This window comes from Colletotrichum karsti, assembly GCF_011947395.1.
Source record: "Colletotrichum karsti strain CkLH20 chromosome Unknown Scaffold27, whole genome shotgun sequence".
NCBI lineage: Eukaryota > Fungi > Ascomycota > Sordariomycetes > Glomerellales > Glomerellaceae > Colletotrichum > Colletotrichum karsti.
This window is the reverse complement of record NW_024065927.1, coordinates 247,982-269,011: the sequence shown is the minus strand read 5'-3', so window position 1 is coordinate 269,011 and position 21,030 is coordinate 247,982. Positions and strand designations below refer to the sequence as shown.

Here is a 21,030-nt window from a genome sequence, read left to right as displayed (position 1 = left end):
TGGTTGTTATGTGGGTTTGATTCAACTTACCTAGCCAGCAGTTACGAAAACAGCTATAGCGCTAATGGATTATAGAGAACCAAGGATTTTCTCGTTGAAGTTTTGTTTTCAAACTCAATTGAGACCAGTTTCTGCTAGCTACTCATGAAGGGATTCAGTCGGCTTGCACATGGCTCTCATTGGTGGATTTTACCAAGCTTAGCGTTGAGGTAACAAGATGCGATTCGGGTCCCAATACGACGAAGGGCCGTATTAATTTAAATCGACCCAATTGCCGGACAAATGGATCGCTTCTTCCTGCAAGGTAAACATAAATCAGGGTAGCACGCTTCGCGGGGTAAGTGACGCGTGCTGCACATATATCGCAACTAGCCCAGCCTGCAAGCGCGTGGAATAGACATGGTGGTGAAATCAATCAAGACGCGACTTGTTTGCATTCATTCCAACATCAAAAGGTCATTTTGTTTGAGTAAGGCTCTATTTGATTTGACTTTTCGCAGCAGAGACTCACGCGGGCAGCGGAAAGTGACGCCACAAATAAGCCACGAGTAGGGTTTGACTCGGGACCCAAAATGAAATTTATTGTGGCGCTGGCAATTGGCCTTCTTTTCCACGACACATTGGGCGTCCTTGCCGAAGCAAACAGCGTCATGACGTCTGAAACTCCTGAAGCAATTGTGAAAAGGTGAGAAAAAAGCGATCCATATCTAGCATTGGTCGTGGAGGAACCTGTCATTCTCATGTACTGAGACTAATGCATATTGCAGGCTCGAGACGTCCCAAATCACGTACTTTCCAGCCGAAAACTCGACGGGCACTGGCGTCCTCGTATGTCCCGGTGGCGGATATGCTCGCGTGTCCATATCAAAAGAGGGATATATCCCGGCGGCGTTCCTGAACAATCTTGGCATCGATGCCTGGGTTCTCGACTACACCACGGCCTCCAACGCAACCGCGCCGATCTATCCCAAGCCTCAAGAAGAGGCACTTGACGCCTTGAACTACATTCGCGAGCAGAATCGCACCACCAAGCTCGGTATCTGGGGTTTCTCGGCCGGCGGCCATCTCGCGGCAGTTACCCTCACAAACCCGGAGGCCAAGCTCGACTTCGGCATTCTTGCGTATCCCGTCATCACCCTTGAAGGCAATTACACGCATGTTGGCTCGCGCAACAACCTTATCGGCGCTAACTCGACTACTGATATGCAGCATCAGCTGTCAGCACAGAACCTGGTCTCCGCGACAACGCCGCCTACCTTCTTGTTCCATACTTTGAATGATGGAAGCGTCCCTGTCCAGAACACACTCATGTTTGCTGAGGCCATGGCGGCCTACAAGCGACCAACACAGGTTCTTGTTCTTCCTGACGGGTCGCATGGGCTGGGTTTGGCTCTCGATGATCCTAAGCGCAGTTGGACCCCTGAACTGGCAAGGTTCTTGCAGTACTCGATTTGAAGATAGCTGAAGATATGGGACTACTGTAAAGTAAAAACACAATAATACAGTCGAATAATACCATTCTCCTGTTCGCACACTGAAGCTCTCTCACGATATCTCAGTCTTCCTCAACGAATTCCAATTGTGGAGTACTCACTGAGTTGCCGGTTTGACTTCTCTACAACTCATCAATGGTGCGCGAATACTTCCTTGTGGGAGACCCAGTGAACCAATTCGAAATGACTGAACTCCCAATCGGTGACTCTTTTACCAGTGGAGGACAGCTAAAAGTCCAGCATTTTCAGGGTCAATGTTGAATTGTACAGGAAGAGATCTGTTTATCTCACACTGGCCTGTTGGTATATTATTAATAGTTATTCGACAACTAACGTCCGTCACCCACTTCTCAGCACCCCCCACTTCTCGGCACCCCAAAAATCGCTCACCGCCATAACTACCCCTCAACTTAGAACTTTAATATCTTTATTATTTCCTTTTTAATTATCACCAGACTTTATAGAACGCATAATAAGACCTTAATGCCAGTATATACTAAAAATAACGTTACTTAAGCCCTTAAAGCGATTACAAACGGTCAATCTATCAAAAGAGCTTCATATAAATAGGGTGTTCCGCAATCAACACTACAATATCAAATAAAGGGCATACAAACGCAAGATATAGCGTTTTCCAACCAGCAGAGACTCTCTCCTACCCAAGAAAGCCATCTAGCTGAATGGGTTCGGATCCAAGCTGCCCTAGGCCTCCCACCAACACATCAACAACTCAAGGAATTCGCTAAGCATATCCTTCAGAACCAAGGAGACTCCCAGCCTCTTGGAAAGAACTAGATTCAATCTTTTATTAAGAGGAACCCATCCATAAGGGTCCAGAGAAGCAGAGCAATTGATTCCCAGCGTATCAATAGAGCCTCAACTAATATCATCAGGCAATAGTTCAAGCACCTCGCCATACCTAAGATCATAGCTATTAAGCCCTCCAACCAATACAATATAGATAAGACTAGCATTCTTGAGGGCAGGGGATCAAATGGCCTTGTTCTTGGATCATCAGAAACTCGTTCTATCCGTAAGAAACAGCCTAGATCGCGTGCTTAGACATCCCTTATTGAGTGTATCTCTACAACTAGCCAGGCACTGCCTCCACTTGTCATATATAAAGGAAAGAGTGTCCAGCAGCAGTGGTTCCCTCTCGATCTAACGCCATATACATCCTAGAAGTTCACAGCAACAGAAAACGGGTGGACTTCAGACTCTACAGCTATCAAGTAGTTAATAGAGGTCTTTATCCCTTCAACCCAGCCAAGAGACCCCTCAGAGGTCAGATTATTAATCCTAGATAGTCATAGAAGCCATAAGACTACTCCTTTTATATATCTCTACTTCAGGAACAAGATACACTTACTCTTCTTACCTACTCATACATCACACGTCCTTCAGCCTCTAGATCAGTCCGTTTTTAGGCCCCTCAAGGCAGCATATAAGAAGGAGCTTAGATTACGTGCTGAGTGGGATGCTAGCACAGTTATGGGCAAGAGAAACTTCATTATATACTACAGCAAGGCACGCAAGGCAGCATTAACAAGCAAGAACATCATCAGTAGCTAGAAATAGACTGGGTTGTGGCCCGTCAGCGTGGCTAGACCCCTTATGAGCCCTCTACTACTTAAGAACACATCAACACCTGCTAAACAGGCTAGTCAGGTCTACAAAGGGCTCTCTAGTGGCGAGGCAAGCGAAAAATGGGCGGCAGACACATCAGCAGTCCCTTGGTCAACCCCCAAGAAGAGGGATAAGCTTCAGGATCAGTTCAGCCTATTCAGCAAGCTGGATAATAATGAGCATACGCAGCGCCTACTTTTCCGGAAGGTTCAGAAGGGCTTTAACGAGCAGGCATATCAACTAGCAGTTGCCCAGCAAAAGATTAAGGCACTACAAGCAGAGGTTAATGCCAGCAGAGCCAGGAAACGCAAGAAGGTCAGAATGAGCCCAAATTCAAAGTTCGCCAATATTAAGGCTATTTAGAGGGCTCAAATTGAGGCGGGCAAACTTAAAAATAGCACAGATAAATCCAACAAGTCTAAAAACCCTAGTGATAGCAAAAGTTACATTGTTATAGCATCATAATACATATAAAAAGTGGCTGAAGTTGATGTGTATCAATGTGAGGGCATCAAAATTGGGGGTGCCGAGAAGTAGGGGGTGCCGAGAAGTGGGTGACGGACGTTACTTGGGACGAAGACTCGGGAATCTCGTCTCGCGCCCAGCCACGACATTATCTCCTCGCAGCATTCCTCTTGGCACCGACTTCCTCGAGCCATTTAAATCATTCCGAGCTTTCCAGCGTTGCACTCGGTTTCCGGCGGAGGGAACTTCTGCTTATCTAGACAAAGCTTGGCTGTCTTGGCTCACCCACCCGATTTCTTGTCTCCTTCCAGATCCATACCTAGTCATGATTTCTAGGTCGATCCGAGCGCGGGGTAGCAGTCCCGACAGAAGCAAGAGGCTCATCTAAAAACATTGGCAGATTGTGTTCCTGGTCTTCGCGAGGCGGTTCAGGAAACATTTCCGGGCGTTTCGCTGACACCGACAAGTGCCAAGCTTTTCGTTTCCTGCCTTTCTGGGAACATGTGGGGGACCTTTGAGAGTAGGAGGCTCTTAGCGTTGTCGCATGGAAGCCGATGACGGGCAGATAAATGAATGAGATGTCCACGTCGCATTTGAAGCCCTGCTTCCTGAAGTTGTTCTCGCCAAGGTACGATCCAGACACCTTCGAAGAAAGAGTGACCAAGTCGAGGTTCATTCTGAGACCGCAACGCTTGTCTCAACCAGAGCTTCACGATGCGCTTCAACTCCATCACGGGAGCCGTGGTCGCGGCAGCCGTCGCCGTCCAGGCCCGGGAACTCCCCAAGGATGAAGACCGCGCTGCCGGTGAGTCTAATTTCAAGTCGTCCTAGACGCAATTGCTGACGCTCTGCAGAACTTTACGACTCGGGTGTGATCCACGACAGACTCATGGCCAAGAAAATCGTGGGTAGTTTAAGACGACGTCTTTTGGACAAGAATCTGACTTTACCTTAGTCGCACTGGGAAGCAGAAGAAGCCGTTGGTCTCATGGACTCTTCCGTTTGGCCCAGACTCGGCTACACCAAGTGCGTCGATGGCTATGCCGAGGCTCTTCCCGACAGCCCTCTGCACAAGTTCCAGTGCAAGAACGTAGGTCATCTACAGCTACGGCATTTTTTACTCCCATTGCTGACGTTGACTTGGGCAGATGGACCTTTACGATTTCATCAACCACGCCACCCTCGGATCCCCAAACACTGACTACCGTGGCAAGAGTGGCAGCTCTTCCTGGGGTTGGACCGACCCTGACTCTGGCCGCGAGTTCATCGGTGAGCAAATTGGATGTGGTGATTGAGATTCATGTCCTGACACACTCATTAAATAGTCAGCGGCATGTTCGACGGTTGTGCTTTCATCGAGATCCTCCCCGAGGGCAAGATGCTGAATTTAGGTTTCCTGTAAGTGCAGACTTCCACTTTAAAGTCATATGAACTACTCTGACAGTCCTCAGCCCTACATACTCGCCCGTTGGCGACCGAGCCTACTGGCACGAGATCCGCCCTTACAAGAACTACATGCTCATCGGAAGTGAGCTCGAAGGACACGGTATCCAAATCTTCGACATGACAAAGGTCAGAAACAACTCCGACACCGTGAAATGCAGAATGACTGACTCTCAGCCTAGCTTCTCGACATCGACGCCACCGAAGCCCCCATTCTCTTCTCGAACGACAATGATCTCACGGGCCATTTCATCGAGACTCTACCGTTGGGTCGCAGCCACAATGTGGTTGTCAACGAAGAGGCCAAGTACGCCGTCGCAGTCGGCGTGCAGCCCAGAAACGAGAGCTGCATGGGTGGTCTGTACTTTTTCAGTCTTGAAGACCCTAGCAACCCCGTTGCTCTTGGCTGCGATGGCCAGGATGGCTATGTTCACGATGTGAGTGCTCCGACGATGAATGGTGTATGTGAAAGATTGATGGCTAATCAAACCCACCCAGGCCCAATGCCTCATCTACCGAGGCCCGGATGAGAAGTACCAAGGCCGCGATATTTGCTACGGATATAACGAAGACACGTTGACTATGTTAGTTGCTCAGTTGCACCTTACTTAATGTTTTCTCTGCTGACGCCTCATCACAGCTACGATGTTTCCGACAAGAAGGACTCCAAGATCATCTCCCGTACTTCATACGAGGGCGCCACCTTCACCCACCAGGGCTGGGTCAACGATGTGAACTGGCAAGGTATGAATCCCTTTACGCTGTGTTTCTGGTTGCATGAGTTCTGACCGAAGCAGAATGGCTCTTCATGGATGACGAGTACGACGAAGATGAGCTGGCCGGACCTGCCGCGGACGGTTACCCGGTCACCTACATCTGGAACATCAAGAGCCTTGAGAAGCCCCTGCAGGTTGGTCTTTTCAAGCACAACGTCAAGGGAATCGACCACAACCAGTACGTCGTCGGGGATCTCCTCGTCCAATCCAACTACGGTGCCGGTGTCCGCGTCTGGGATATCTCGTCTGTCCCGGAAGACCCCACCGGCAACGGCGTGTGCGAGATCGCCTACTTCGATATCTACCCCGAGGACGACTCGCTGCCTGGAGGCGGTGCCATCCAGTTCTCCGGTACCTGGTCCTCTTACGCGTACTTCAAGTCCGGCTTCATCTTTGTGAACACCATTGAGCGTGGTGCCTACTTGGTGAAGATGACGAAGAAGGAAGCTTGCAAGCCAAAGACTTGCAACGCCGACAACTGCCTGCGGGCCCTGAGGGCTTCTAGCGTTCCTGGTCGGCTGGAAGAGTCCCAGAAGTTCTGCGACGAGTTCACGAAGACGGTCATTGCGGATGTTACTGTGGTGCCTGAGTACGCTGCCGAGGCATGCCCGACGAATGTGATCTCGAGGGTCAGCTCCGCATGCTCATGCTTGCCCACTCCCACTGCCTAGGTCTAGAATGATTTGACCCGTAGAAGGATGAATCAAGTTAGAATTCAGGCATATTTGGTATCAAAAAATCATACAAATCACTGCGAAAGAATCTGAAGTTCCAGCGATGAAATTTGAATTTGTGGTATATAATGAAAGCCAAACAAAGAACGCCGATCTATATGCAAATCCTCCCCATCCGTATGCCAAAGGAAAACCAAATGTTTACCGCAACCAACGCTTATGCATGTCCAAAATCCGCCCGATCAATCTTGTTCAGATGTCGAGTGATGCACTTAGGAAGGGGGAGCAGTGCCGTTAGGGGGGCTGCCGCCAGCACCGCCGGCACCGCCGCCGGAGTTCTCGTTCTCAACACCGCCGGAAGAGTAGCGGAAGGCAGCGGGGGTGACGGTCTGGGACAGGGTGGTGTTGATACCGAAGGCCATCCAAGCAAAAAGGCCATCAGTGACGCTGTCGCCGAGCAGGGTGTACTCCATCAGGGGGTCGACGCCATCGGTGGCGGTCTCCTCGGAGAGAATGCTGTCCTCGGCGTTGGTGGTGAGCTCCTGGGTGTTGGTGTTGTAGGGGGCGAAGGCCTCGACGGCAGAGATGAGGTCCTGGTCGAAGAAGGTCTGGCCGACGTGGGAGGCGGTGATCTCGTTGCCGAGGGTGCCGTTGGAGTAGAGGGTGGCGTTGTGGTGGACCATCAGGTGGATGTGAGTGGCACGGCTGGTGTAGTGTCCGGGGAAGATGGACTCGAACTGGGCGACACCGTCGGAGTCGGTGGGCTGGATACCGCGGAGCCAGGTCTTGTCGATGTTGGTCTCGTCGGAGGAGTCGCCGTTACCGCTGGCGACGATGCCGGAGTAGACACCGGTGGAGTTGCAGTGCCACATCTCGAGGTAGACGTTGGGGACGGGCTCGCAAGTGTCGACGTCGATGACCTGGTAGTCGAGGACAATGTCGACGCCCTCCTGCTCCTCGATGATGTTGCGGCGGACATCTTCGCCAGAGACGTCTAGAAGATGAGTTAGTATGCGATGGACTGAGCAGATCTTGGGAGTCAAGTGGCTTACAGTAAGGGCCCTGGGTGACCTCAGGGGTAAGGACGCAAGAGTTGTTGCCGGAGAAGAGGGTGGCGGCGTCGGTCTCAAGGGTGTAGCCAAGCGCGGTCTGGTTGTGAGAAGTAGCCAGGACGGAAGCGGCGTCACGCTTCTTGATGTTGCGCTTCTGGCGAGCCTTCTCGACCTGAGCGGAGCGGCGGGCGACGTTGCGGGCGGTGACACCGCGGGCCGCGAGCTTGTCGGCGCAGTGCGCCAAGCTGGCGCGCTTGACGTTGCCGAGGAAAGCGCGGCGCTCGGCGATCTCTTCGGTGAGGTCGTGGCCGGGGTGGGCAACGGCTCCGGAGAGCAGGGCGAGGCCGGAAGCGACGGAGGAGAAACGCATTTCGGCGGTTGTTGTGGGTGTTGGTTGTGAAGTTGTTGATAGAAAGAATGTGTTTATACGACTTGTCGATGTGAACAAGAGGATGTTTGGGAAGTGAGAGCGAGAGGTAGATGGTTGGTGAGTGAGAGTGATGCTGGTGAGGATCTTCTTTTCGGTTCTGGAGGGAACGAAGCTTGGGTTATTATACTCAACGACATGACATCTAGATCTTGGGCATCCCCCACGAACCGCATCAGTTCCATGATGGGAGTTCGTCGCATGAGTTCAACTGTGGAGCCAGGTCATCACAGCCATCACAATTAGCCTCCTATGTTGACTCGGGAGACGTGGACGGTGGCTCCGATTGCGTGGGCTTCCGCCGTGATGGTAGAATTAGCGTCGAATGCCTTGCCCCTGTCCCGGGCCAACAACGTCAACCTTCTTTGGTATGGAGAAACAGAGCCTCGGTGGACCCCCAGGAGGACGACGACGACGTTGCCCCCTTTACCAAATTGCCCCTAATTGCTGTCTTTGGAGCCGAGGCCATGACTTCACCTAGATTCAACGTCTTGGCAGGGGCTCAATCCGTCGTCGTGAGCAGGCTGGCCACTGACGTCTCGCGCAAAAGTCATCAGCCCCAGACGACGACCTCCACATAGGCTAATTCTTCTCGATCATATCCCGGCAGGTCGACGACCGGGCTGCTCCGTGAGCCAGACAAAGCATCCGGATGTGGCCCTACGCGCAAGCCCTTCCGCGAAAAGCGGAGCCGGTGCCGCCGTTTAAGCCTCCTTTTGAACGGGACGGCATCCCACATACCGAAACGAAACCCGCTTGACTGGGATGAGACCGGGACGAACCCGTCAACGAAGAGTGAAGACGCGTTCACTCATGAGTAGCGGCCAATCATCGTCGATGTGTTGTTTAACTGATGCTGTAAAAATAGCCCGCCAAAGCGGCAGCGCCAACAGCCTCCCGCCGTGCCTTCGGGAAGTTTTCAAGGGATATCTCTGTCTCCTCACATCAGTCCGTCTACTACTTGCGGGGTTAAGCTCTGCGTCAGCCAACCACACGCGTTGTTAATGAAATCGTTTTCTCCGAGAGGCTGACCTGTGCCAGCTGTGAAGTCGACTTGGATGTTATTATGAATAAGTGCCGAGGCTTCTTCCCTGGCAGCCGTTTTCATGGACTTGCGCTATCGCCGACGGACGTAAAGAGTGGCTCAGATCGGGATGCGGGGGCGGCTGCGCGTCCTCGAGCATTGCGGCAATCATTGTCATTGTCAGCAAGATATGGAATTCGGAGTCGCCTTGTTCTCGGGATGGTCAATTCATCAACATGAAATATTGCTACTTGGCAATCAAGGGGTGATTTCCAAGTTCTCTCGGTGACGAGATTTCAATCGCACAAGACGAAAGATCAAATGGCTTTAGGTTCTGGGTCTGAACTGGGCAATCATGAGACGAACAATACGGCTGTTCGAAGATCGAAACGATTCGATGGGGTCGTTTCGTCTGATATTTTTCAACGGAAGAATGCTGTAGATGTCAGATTTGTGGAGTTTAGAGGCTCACGGCGCAGCCTTAAAGCTTGATCATGACGATCCCAAGACTTCACCAAGCCATCGCCGAATACACAGACTGGCCAATGATCGTTCCAATAATGTCATCGGAAGAATCAGTACACGTAATGTCACACTGTCGGGTTCCCTGGACGCTCAGGAATCATCACAACTGGCGGAGGGATTGCTATGCCACATCGTCGAAACCGGTTGAATAACATCGTCCTGTAAACCGGATCTTTCTGTGTCGTCAGCTTCGACTTAGAATAGCCTTGAGCCGATTGGCCACTTGAATCTGCTGAGTCTAAAAAAAGCAGGCATCATCGGGAGGCATTGGGAATGGGTCTCTGGATAGTTCCGGTGATGCCCACATATCAACGATGGGAACGCGCAATGCCACTCCCTCAATCTAAGAAGTTGTTACAGGAAGCTATCATTTCTTTTATCCCACCGGCATCCAATCACAACGTCGACCAAAATCTTTACCGGTAACTGTAAAGATCTGCTCCAGCCTTGTCCGCGTACTCCTGTCAAGTCTAATGGGAGACTTCCACGATGTCCAGTATTCCAGGAGGCCTTCGGCAACTTTTCAATGTGGAGGACGACATTTATAAGAACCCAGTTCGTGATATAGCTTGCGGACGAATAGATTGGCGACGCAAAGTCTTTCTCTTCTGTAACCGTCCCCTATCATTCTAGCGGTTGAGCAATACACGAACAAACACGACGTAACATTAGAGAAAACTACGGTAGGAAATAGTATTTGCACAGCCAGCACATTTCATAAGTCACCATTTAAGAAATTTAAAGTGGTAAAGGCAGGGATACACGATTCTCAGGGGTGTACGGGAAGTGGGCACGCTGCGTAGAGCGTTCTAAGCCACATCGTCATGCACTGTTGCCGATCGTCACTGGCGGAGCGCGCCTGTTGACGCGTCTTGCTATCGGACAAGATACCTAAATGAATCAGAGTCGGCCGAATAAAGTCGACATTTTTTTGGCCTTGCAATCAACATTCACATACATAACCTGATAGCCCCGCGGACAAATGACAACGATCGATCCAGACCGACTTTCTAAGCATCAAAGTCGGCGATAGCTCCATGACTCGGTCGATAGCCTGAGCCAACTGCTCCGCCGGCATGGTGCTATTGGCAGCTTTGGTCCATCAGAAGCAAAGATCATCACTACCGGAGCCTAGACCGTACGAGTTTCCTAACACCGGAGATCGTCATTTGCAAGAGGACACACTCATGTGGCAGTCTCTTAATGTTGCGAAACTTCGTCACGAGGTAGGTACACAGCTATCATGCAACTGACTGTCTGTTTCTGCAAAGTTCTCTTTGTTATGGGAATGAGAACAAGCCTCTGAGAAGAACACAGGACGGAGGACTTCAACTTCCGAAAACAACACGTGCAATACAGTGTGGGACCGCTCACCATGCTTCTTTCCCAGCGCGAGGTGGAATTTTATTCTCTCAGCCAAACAATCGCGAGGTGTGAATACGCAATATCTTATTGAGAGAGTCCACGCGGAAGCTCATCCTAGCCAGATGCCCATGTCAAGCTTCTGATTACGTAGCCTTCAGCGAATGGAAGTTGAGATACAGACTATGAAGGAGAAACGTGACTCAATGTCTGCAGAAACCCATCTCATTTCCATCTATTTTGTCCTTGACAGCAGGTCAACCTCTACCAGACTGAGATTCCATCTGAAGGCGGCCGTTAAGGAATCCACTTGTTGACCATGAAAAAAACAACCTGAACCACCTCGCTGGAGATGAGATTCTGAGTTTCTGCTACGAACCGCCGCACCCTTTCTTTGTCACGTCCTGCTCACACCTCGGGTCATGGGGGCAATTGAATGCCCCCCTCCAAATGCCAAAGAGAAATATTTGCACTGATGCTGCAGCAATTCTTCTTTTCAAGTCCAAAAGTTCAATTGGACCAATGCCAAGCGCTATTACGCAGGGAACAAACATCTCATATAGGCTATTGGCAGTGAGCGTGACACCGGCCGATGTCCGTCTCGAATAACTGTCAAAATCTGCGGGGTGGATATGATGATCACCATATGAGCACATGTAGGTCTATGAGATGATCGTCCCATCGTGGAAAGTTCATGTGGAAGTGAAACTTAAGCCGTCTCGCGGGCTTCCCCAGTCATGAGATGACAGTAAGCTTAACTCCTTTAAATCAATAACAAGACTTCAATGTTGTTCTCACGTGATTCCACTCCAGGTTAGCAAGATGGGATCCAGCTGTGCCATTGTTCTGGCGCCCGGACATGGACCTAGAAGCCACCGGCAGTTGTTGGAAGCGCCACGCATCAAGGAATTAGACGAAAAAAAACATAAGATTGGGTTTATTGTCTGACTCAACTAACGGTCAGCAAATGGCACAGAGATGTGGCGGCTGATCTCCAAAAACAACTACCAAAGCGCATCAGATTTTAACTCCTAGTCAACGCCGTATTCCTTTCTCGAATCCGCAACAACGGTGCGCTGCTCCTTCGCCCTAGAAGCAACTATTGTCCTCGAGGAAGGCTGAACCTGTCAAGAGTAAAATATGAAGCGGCAGGAATCAGTAAGCCGGTAGGTAATCCTTGATGCCTGGTCTCTTTGGCAGTAAGCGCAGAAGTTCTCCCTCGTGATCGTGCCCGAGCAAGTCGGCGCGGCAACAACACGATCTCACGATAAATTATATATATGAATGCCTTTTCCGTGCTCCTGTAAGTTGCCATCACTGATTCAACAACACATCTCTTCCTCGGCCTTCCCAATCTTCTCTCTCTTACCCAGTCCTTCGTTTTCAAAAGATTACGCAACAGTCCAACCGGGCTTCCATCAAAGTATCTCATTGCAAACATGAAGACCTCTACCATTACCAGCGCTCTGGCACTTGCCGCTACCGTCGTTGCTGCCCCCAACTACAGCACGTATGGTAAAGGCGGTAATGGTAATGGCAAGGCCACATGCGCCTGTCCGCCCAACGCAGCCCAGCCCGACGGTACTCTTGGCAAGACATATGTGAACACCGACTTGCTCGTTCCCATCTCCAAGAACTTGCCCAACGTTGCGTTCCCCGCAACCAAGACGGCAGTGGTTACCCCGAACGATATCTGCACCGTTTTCAACCTCAACTTGCCCGTGGCGCAGACCCAAGGCAAGATCTGCAACCTGGTCTTCGACTTCCCCGCGCAAGACCAAGCTCTTGGAAAGTTTCTCTTCTACGGGCCGGGAACTTTCCAATTCACTGGCTACGCCATCGGGGCTGGTGCCGTTGCTGGCAAGACAACGTACAAGAACCAGCCCGCTCCCGGCCCGAGCCCGCCGAACCCTCCCCCGATCATGAAGCCGGGCAACAGCTATGTAAGTGATTTTAATCACTCTCCCTTCGATATGAACGTGTCTAACCTTTTCGCGTGTTCTAGATCGTCAACAGCGCCCCTTGTGGTATTCCAGCTGAGATTCCTGGCACCGTCACCGTGTCTGGCAGTCTTTGCTCGCCTGACACTGTCTTCACTTTCAACCAGGGAACTGATGGTTGCCCGCTTGGATTCTTCGTCGTCTTGTCTGACGCCTGAGATAGTGACCTTTCAGATGATAGGCTGTTAAAGGCCAGTGGACCAAGGCTTGGATAGTTGTAACATTTGACACGTGGGGCTGGGATCGTGTTGCGATGGTTGTAATTCCTGTACACACTTGAACGTTTAGGTTTCTGAAGTCCGTTGTAATTGAATACTATTATGGCTGGGATAATTTGCCGAGCTGCTGTGAATCCGTTTGCACTTATACCTGTTCCAAAGTTCTAAAATTTCAACGGTGATGATCTAGTTGGAGGACAGTTACCGATTGTACGTGGCTACTTTTCAGGAGTATTCAAGTTCCCTCAGTTGGCATCAAAAGGTCTTTACTGACTCGCTAAAACGGAGAGTTCAGAGGAGCTCTCTCGTGTAAGGTGATCCGAAAGTCATGTCGGCAATAGATGTCCGAGATACATGCTTGGTCATCGGACTTTGCAAGTCCGAGATATCATTTCAACCCATATTAAAACCTGAAGTCCCATAGAACCTCAGGTTCACAGCCTAACCCAACTGGCATCTCAGTCTTATGTATTACAAACGTGACTCGGTATCGTTCGACATCGACCCTCATCCCGAATCAATAAGACAAAACTATCTCCTTACTTCATTTCCTCGTCCCCACTGCCCGTCTTCACTATGGTCACCGTCAACGATTTCGTGACTCCAGATGACATTCGGGCGATGTTTGCATCAGCTTTGTCCGAGATGTACCGATCCGAAGTGCCCCAATACGGAACGCTGCTGGAGTTGGTGTCAGACGTCAACCGACGGTGCAACCAAGAGCTGTCGCAAGACTCTCAGCACCGGGTGGAAGTCGAGCGTCACGGCGCGATCCGTCTGGGTACAACTGGGGAGCTGCATACCATGCGTCGGCTCTTTGCCATTATGGGCATGCATCCTGTTGGCTACTACGATCTTACCGTTGCTGGGTTGCCCGTTCACGCCACCTGCTTCCGGCCGCTCACCCGCGAGGCATTGGCACGAAACCCATTCCGCGTGTTCACGTCTCTTTTGAGGCTCGACTTGATCGACGATGTTGACCTTCGCTCCCGAGCAGATGAGATTCTGAGCCGACGGGACATATTCACTCCCCGCTGCGTTGAGCTTATCAACGACTTGGAATCGTGTCCTTCGGTACCTCGATATAAAGCCACAGAATTCTTGCTAGAGGCTGTTGAGATATTCCGCTGGCATAAAACCTCAATGGTGGACATGGAGACATACCAAAAGCTCCGGGAAGCTCATCCCCTAATTGCGGATGTGGTGTGCTTCAAAGGACCTCACATCAACCATCTCACGCCACGCGTGCTGGACATCGAGGCCGGCCAAGTTGAAATGCAGAAGCGTGGTCTGAAGGCAAAGACTGGGATTGAAGGGCCACCTCCGAGAAAGTTTCCGATACTTCTGCGACAAACCAGCTTTCTTGCGCTGGAAGAAGAAGTTGCCTTTTCCGACGGAGCTGAGAAGGGCGGGAAACACAGAGCACGGTTTGGCGAGATCGAACAGAGAGGCATGGCTCTCACGCCTGCTGGTCGAAGTCTCTACGACCAGCTCATATCTCAGAGACTTCAGCACGTGGGGAGAGGTGCATCAAAACAAGAGGCACTGGCCAACATTTTCGAAGACTTTCCTGACAACCTTGAGTCTTTGCGAAAACGTAGGCTGGCGTACTTCACATACAAGATTGCCAGTTCGAATACTGAGGTGGAGAATATCGGCGACGTTGATACACTGGTCAAGGCCGGCATCTTATCTTACGAGCCAATTACGTATGAGGATTTTCTTCCTGTGAGCGCTGCTGGCATCTTTCATTCGAATCTCGGAGCAAGCTTTTTGCAAACCCAACGTGCTTCTGAAGACAAGAAGGCATTTGAAAGGGGTCTTGGTTGTACGGTCAAAGACAGTTTTGATTTGTACCGTGAGATGGAGGAATGTTCAATCACAAAATGTTTGGAGTTGTTGAAGGAATCTTCGGAGCTTAGAAATCGCACCGAGTGTGAATCAGATAGGACTGATTTAGGATTTGAAAAGTAGTTTTTGGAGACAGGATTTTCTTTCGGCAAGGTTTTGTGATAGATACTGTTCATCTTGAATCACAATTGAAGACTGAAAGCCCCTCACGCTTTAGCAGTAATCTCATAACCGCATCCATGATATAAGTCACCCTCTGGGACCTTCAGAGAATGTCGATGCAAGCTGGTAATACCAATCAGGCTCTTTCTCAGAATGTTTCTAAATCTCAGATTTGTTCTGTTGTTCTTTTTTTTTAATCTCTGCCTCTGCTACTGACCAAGATATAACTCGAGACATATCGAGGTATATGTATAAATTCATGCTATGATAGTGCCGGCCTGGTTGTAGAGCAGCATGACCCAACGCTTAATTTGATGCAGTTGATTAGCGATATCAAGCTTCAAGAGCAAGATCGACTGCTGCTTGAGCATGCGCTATGCTAGTGTCGATGATTGGGACAGAGCTATCCTCATCGCTAACCAGAATGCCAAATTCTGTACACCCCAGCACAATGACCTCCGCACCTCTCGAGATCAGATCATAAATCGCGGCCTTGAACTTGAGCCTCGTTTCCTCCAAGAAGATGTTCTTCGCTAGCTCCTGGTACAGCGCATTGTGCACATTTTCCTCATGTTGACCCTCAGCTACCAAAACTTCCAGTCCGTACTTCTCCTTCAACCGCCCGACAAAGTACGTTCCTCTCATGGTGTATCGACTTCCGAGGAGGCCGACAGTCTTGCAGCCCTTCTCGAGGACCTTACTTGCCGCAGCATCGACAATATGGATCATGGGAAGGTCCACATTCTTGGTGATGAAAGAATCCGCTGTATGCACCGTATTGCATGCCAATAAAAAGAAGTCGGCCCCGGCAGCTTTGAGTTTGTTTGCCTCTTCGGCAAGCAGTCGACCGACTTCATCCCACCGGCCTTCGGCTTGGGCTTTCTCAATGAGAGCGAAGTCGGTTTGAGCTATGATGAGACTTGGGGTGTGATGGCCATCGCTCGCCGTCCGGGTCTTGAAGTACTCGTGGATCTCCTTGTAGTAGACGAGAGTGCTTGGCCAAGCAATGCCTCCAACGATGCCGATGGTTTTCATGTTTGCGGGCTTCCTAGAGCTCAGGGTCAGCTTGGAATGCTAATGAAACAACAATAACAGGATAATTACTTTGTAGAACAGGGACCTCAATGTGAGTGCAGGATTGAGCAAGTGAACGTTCACAATGAACAGCCGGAAAGTAGACGTCGAGTCCATTGCGTATGTCGGCATTTAAGCCCGTAGTTTGAACAAGCCCCATCATTCGTGGAGATCCCGAAAGTGGGCCGCGGTGGTTTCAATGTCCGTACTTCGGAGACCTGGGCCCGCGAAGCCACGGTCTTCTTTCAACTTCATACCAAAAAGCACCTCGGTAGTCTTTCTACCGCAGCAACTCCGCATGTACCCTCGAAACTACTGCTCAATTGTCTCGGAGAAATAATTTTGAAGTCAATTCTCGAAAAGGTACCTTCGCGGAACCGCGCAAAGCAGGTCCGACCAAATGCCGACCTCCGGAGAAACACGGGACTCGTCTCTGACTTCCAGACGACGTGTCACTCGCGCTGCAACCGGCGCAACGACCTGTAGAACATGCAGTACATGTCGCAAGAGAAAGGTAAAGTTGTTGAATGTTTGATGAAAAACTGGCGTAATGAAGAAGTTCATTCTATAGGGTCGTTCATCTAGAGGGCCTGCAGAGCTCATGAGAAAGACGTATTGGATTCGAATGCACGCTTGTTCTCTGGATTTCACCAGAAAGAAGATGGTTAGAGAGGGCATTGACTGACTGAAACTGTTTATCAAGGTGAAATGCGATGGCCGACATCCCACGTGCAGTGCGTGCTCTTCAAGGGGACTCACCTGTGAATATCCGCGGGATGCTAGGAAAACGGCTGTCCGGACACGAAGAGAAGACGTCAAAGCTCTTCAGGACCAACTGGATGCGTTGAAGAGTCAAATGCAACAGCGCCATGACGGGAATAACTCTCGGTCTATTGACCTCAGCGAATCACCTCAAACCCCTCAACAGGCCGGGCTCTTCGAAATAACGCACAATGAGCCCCTGGCCACGTCAGATCATGTCCAGTCATCGATGCTCAGTGTCGAGTCTCCCACCCCTCTCGAGACATCCTGCAATAGCCGAGAAGGCATCTCGGTCACTGTTTCCACTGCTCTAGACGCTGTGAGTCACGTCGAGGAGACTTCCGACAAGGGAGGATCGGGTCCTGCTGGAGCAGAGATCGACCTTGTCGAGGAACTTCAAGTGTACGGCGCAACAAGTCTGCTGCACGATCACGCATCACAGTCACCATTGGCCAATTCACGTCCCAAACCTGTTGAGGAAGGCAGTTCGCTGTCCCAAACGGCTCTGAAAGACCGCCTGATCTCAAACGCAGCCATTCGAAGACAAGAGGAGATGATGCTTCATTCATCCCCCAGCATGATAGCCAATATCGACTTTGATGGAGTTCCTGCGGACACAGCAATACACTTACTAGACTTACATTGGAACCGACAGCATCTGTCATATCTCCTGACATATCGTCCCGCCGTCATGGACAGTCTCGTACGAAACGGTCCTTATGTCAATAAGTTACTGCTGAACGCCATCTATCTTCAAAGCAGTTTATACAGCGACCGGGCATGTCTTCGCTTGCAGCCAAACGATCCGCAGAGCCGTGGAATGGCATATTATGACCGCTTTAAGTCGTTGCTACCCGAATTCATCGACAAGCCGACTATACCGACCGTAGTTGCACTCTTAACCTGCGGCGCATGTCTTGTGCCTCGCGGCAAACAAAGTGCTGGATGGATATTTTGCGGGATTGGCTATAGAATGCTGACCGACCTGGGCTGTCACCTTGATATTCGACCAGACGCTAACCAAAATATAAGCCCAGGCACTACGGCCATTGATTTAGAGCTTCGGAGAAGAGTCTATTGGGGTGCATATGTCGGGGATATGCTACAGTCCCTCTTCTTAGGAAGGTCTCCCGAGATGCAAAAGGTCAGCGGCAGTGTACCACGAGAGTACCTCGACTCGTATGAGGAGTTGGAAGAGTGGAAGCCCTATTACGATCCTATGACCCAGCCCTTTGAGATCAGCTTACCGGTTTATCAACCGCGACCTTCTTATGCCCTGAGCACCTTCACAAGCCTACTCCGGCTGTGCGATATCATGGGTCGAGTGATCAAAGCGTTTTACTCGGCCAGCAGTATCCAGATCGGGAAGGAGGTTCTATTGAAAGAAAGAGAAACAATTCGAAATATGCTTGTGGCTTGGCAAGATGAGTTACCGTCATGGTTACGATTCAGGCCCGGCGTTGACGAGACGCCTCCACCACACCAAATTACTCCTCAGTAAGTAGGCTGGCGGTTGTGTTTCATTCACTGATACGTACTCAAGTGCAATATTCTCAACCTTAGTCATCTTGACCGAGCAAGCGTTCCTCAACCGCGGCCACTTCTCGTTTTCGTTGGAACAGGAAGCCCAAAACGAAACCAGAGAGAGATGCATACAAGCAGCGCTTCACATCTGGCAACTCGTGGAAGCATACAAGAAAGCCTTCACTCTAAGACGTGCTCAATACGGCATCTCGTATGCCAGCTATTGCGCTGTTGTCGTCATCCTTCAACAGACCGACCACGATTCGGATGAGTACATCGACTGCATCCGCTTCTTTTGGCGTGCACTCTTGGAATATCAGAAAGGCTGTAACTATGGCCTACAAAAACCATTAAAGTTGCTGAAATCCTTGATGCGTAGGCTGGAAAATGTGTCGCAAAATATCAACATGGACGAAACGGAGACTGAGACCTGGCAGGGTGTTGGAAGTGAGTGATATATGGCTCCTTTTGTTTCTGCGAGTTGAGAGATGACTAACATACGTATCTCGATAGGCTTTCAAGCCGAGCTTGACTCGATATTGGGATCGGATATGCATACGCAAGGCACCATCAACGAGTGGAACGGAGCTGCATGGGACTTCGCTCCCAATAACGGCCCTCTTGGGTACGACACTATGTTTGGCGTTGCGACTGACAGCATATTTGGGTTTTGTATGTAACGAAATACTCCATCAATGTCACTTTGAGCACTCGGCCATGCGGAAATGTACCTGGATTCTCAAGCAGATCGATGGAACTCATCTTTCATGTGATAGGAGCTGAGCTGAAGCAGCTTTCAGCCCAAGTTTCTTCTAGATGATTCATCGAAGTCGTATAGCTTTCGGAGACTTTGGTCCGTATCTATCCAATTAAGGGTGAGATTGAATTAAGTGCTGTCCAGTGTGTATGCTGCATGCAAAGAGCTTTCTGGGCGAATGATCAAGAATTTTACCAATCCGCCGTCCATCTAGGCTTATTTCGCCGCTGCAACTTTGAATCCTCCAGGCATCTGATCAGTGTACACCCTGTCAGGATCATACTTGTCCCTAATCTTCTTCAGACGGGCCAAGTTCTCGCGCCCATACCCCTCAAAAACTGGCTGTCTCTTGTCCGCATCGTTGAGATACAGGTACGGGGTCAAGACGTTGAGCGGCGCAAGCTTCGACTCAATCTTCGCGTTGACGATGTCGTAGAAGTAAGTGACTGCTTCTTCATGCTCGCCATTTGGGAACATTGAGCTCGCTTCTACCCAGATGAATGGGCCCTGGGATTCGTCAATGCCCATCGGATCGCCCAAACGTCCATGGCCGCGGTTTGCGGTGATGGAAGACTTGGAAATTGGCATGAATGTGATTGTGAACCCCATTCCAGGGAGCGCGGCGAGATGCTGGTTAGCCAAAGCCATGAAGGTATCATGAACGATAGACATGGCTTCCCTATTAGCTCTAAACGCCAGGACTCGGAATCTGAAATGCAGGCCGTGAGCCTGGTCCCAGCCTATCTCAGTGGCGGTTGCCCACTGTCCCATAGTACGAGGAATAACGTCCGTCAGATCTGCGGGCATGGCAGCCGACGTTGTGAAGTTGCTCAAGGCTTCCGGACGTGTGTTGTTGCCATTGTAAAACAAATACGACGTGTAGGAAGGTGTCGTTGGGGAGGCGCTTGACCATTGGCAGTTTGGAATCACGGCAGACTTCTTGTCTTGAGATCCGTCCAGAGCGTAGTGGTAGACGCTGTCGAGGAAGTTTTCGCTCTGTCCGATACCGTAAACTGCGACTCCAACTGTAACCACAGGAGCATCCACCGTCTTCAGATCGAAGCTGGTCACAATGGCAAAGCTGTTGCCTCCACCCCGCAGTGCCCAGAATAGGTCGGAGTACTTGTTGTTTGCAGTAGCAGTGACGATTTCTCCATCCGACAGAATTGCCTATTTGATGGGAATGTCAGCGCGGGACTTGAAAATTGGTCGCGACCTCGGTTACCTCGTAGCTCTGGACATTGGCAGATGCCCATCCGTATTCGTTAGAAAAGAAGGAAATGCCGCCACCGAGAAGGAACCCGGGGACTCCAACAACACCCAGACGACCTCCAACGGCAGTAAGACCGGCTGGATCAAGGTATCGGTACACATCTCCCCAGCTGTTGGCAGGCCCAACGGTCACGGTCGCTCTGTCTTCCGAAAGGCGCAGCTGCTTCAGACCAGATGAGGAGAGAAGAATTCCCATGAAGTTGATATTATTCGAGTCGAAGATTGGCATGTGTCCACCTCCCCGTACGGCAAAGGGAACTCCAGCTTTTACGAGAACTTTGACGGCGAAGGACATCAGCTCTGCACTCGTAGGGGCGAAGATGCAAGCTGGCCCAAGCCAACTGGCGGCAGTGAAGTAGTCTAGTAAGTTTGAATGTCAGTTACAGAAGCCTTTCCATCCGATCTCTCAGAACACAAACCTTCATTCAGGATTTTATACTCGGGTTCATTCCCAAAATGAGTGATATCAGGGTAAGACTGTCGTAGAAACTTGCAGGTCTCGACAGATGACACTCCGCGGTTCTCGTGGGCTCCTGTCACCGT

General features: G+C 50.5%; 8 protein-coding genes across 8 annotated transcripts; 5 read left to right on the top strand and 3 right to left on the bottom strand.

The window, feature by feature from the left end:
* Window positions 1-620: 620 nt before the first annotated feature.
* CkaCkLH20_08223 (endo-1, 4-beta-xylanase B) lies at window positions 621-1,455 on the top strand (the record flags this gene model as incomplete). The annotated part of the gene is made up of 2 exons (XM_038890938.1): window positions 621-685; window positions 768-1,455. 2 exons carry the CDS (start codon window positions 621-623, stop codon window positions 1,453-1,455), a joined length of 753 nt encoding a protein of 250 aa, XP_038743701.1.
* Window positions 1,456-4,298: 2,843 nt separating this feature from the next.
* CkaCkLH20_08222 (uncharacterized protein) lies at window positions 4,299-6,474 on the top strand (the record flags this gene model as incomplete). Its single annotated transcript, XM_038890937.1, has 10 exons — window positions 4,299-4,389; window positions 4,439-4,488; window positions 4,540-4,674; window positions 4,733-4,853; window positions 4,910-4,982; window positions 5,036-5,156; window positions 5,210-5,464; window positions 5,526-5,611; window positions 5,668-5,771; window positions 5,825-6,474. The coding sequence occupies 10 exons, from the start codon at window positions 4,299-4,301 to the stop codon at window positions 6,472-6,474; spliced, it is 1,686 nt and encodes a 561-aa protein (XP_038743700.1).
* Window positions 6,475-6,749: 275 nt separating this feature from the next.
* Window positions 6,750-7,899, bottom strand: CkaCkLH20_08221 (uncharacterized protein; the record flags this gene model as incomplete). The annotated part of the gene is made up of 2 exons (XM_038890936.1): window positions 6,750-7,471; window positions 7,530-7,899. 2 exons carry the CDS (start codon window positions 7,897-7,899, stop codon window positions 6,750-6,752), a joined length of 1,092 nt encoding a protein of 363 aa, XP_038743699.1.
* A 4,407-nt stretch (window positions 7,900-12,306) lies between these two features.
* CkaCkLH20_08220 (gpi anchored cell wall protein) lies at window positions 12,307-13,025 on the top strand (the record flags this gene model as incomplete). The annotated part of the gene is made up of 2 exons (XM_038890935.1): window positions 12,307-12,810; window positions 12,873-13,025. 2 exons carry the CDS (start codon window positions 12,307-12,309, stop codon window positions 13,023-13,025), a joined length of 657 nt encoding a protein of 218 aa, XP_038743698.1.
* Window positions 13,026-13,661: 636 nt separating this feature from the next.
* CkaCkLH20_08219 (uncharacterized protein) lies at window positions 13,662-15,059 on the top strand (the record flags this gene model as incomplete). The annotated part of the gene is made up of 1 exon (XM_038890934.1): window positions 13,662-15,059. One exon carries the CDS (start codon window positions 13,662-13,664, stop codon window positions 15,057-15,059), a length of 1,398 nt encoding a protein of 465 aa, XP_038743697.1.
* A 372-nt stretch (window positions 15,060-15,431) lies between these two features.
* CkaCkLH20_08218 (aspartate racemase) lies at window positions 15,432-16,133 on the bottom strand (the record flags this gene model as incomplete). The annotated part of the gene is made up of 1 exon (XM_038890933.1): window positions 15,432-16,133. The coding sequence occupies one exon, from the start codon at window positions 16,131-16,133 to the stop codon at window positions 15,432-15,434; it is 702 nt and encodes a 233-aa protein (XP_038743696.1).
* A 1,900-nt stretch (window positions 16,134-18,033) lies between these two features.
* Window positions 18,034-19,138, top strand: CkaCkLH20_08217 (nitrogen assimilation transcription factor nira; the record flags this gene model as incomplete). Its single annotated transcript, XM_038890932.1, has 3 exons — window positions 18,034-18,431; window positions 18,478-18,905; window positions 18,972-19,138. 3 exons carry the CDS (start codon window positions 18,034-18,036, stop codon window positions 19,136-19,138), a joined length of 993 nt encoding a protein of 330 aa, XP_038743695.1.
* Window positions 19,139-19,431: 293 nt separating this feature from the next.
* CkaCkLH20_08216 (FAD binding domain-containing protein) lies at window positions 19,432-20,683 on the bottom strand (the record flags this gene model as incomplete). Its single annotated transcript, XM_038890931.1, has 2 exons — window positions 19,432-20,385; window positions 20,441-20,683. 2 exons carry the CDS (start codon window positions 20,681-20,683, stop codon window positions 19,432-19,434), a joined length of 1,197 nt encoding a protein of 398 aa, XP_038743694.1.
* Between the last annotated feature and the right edge of the window lie 347 nt (window positions 20,684-21,030).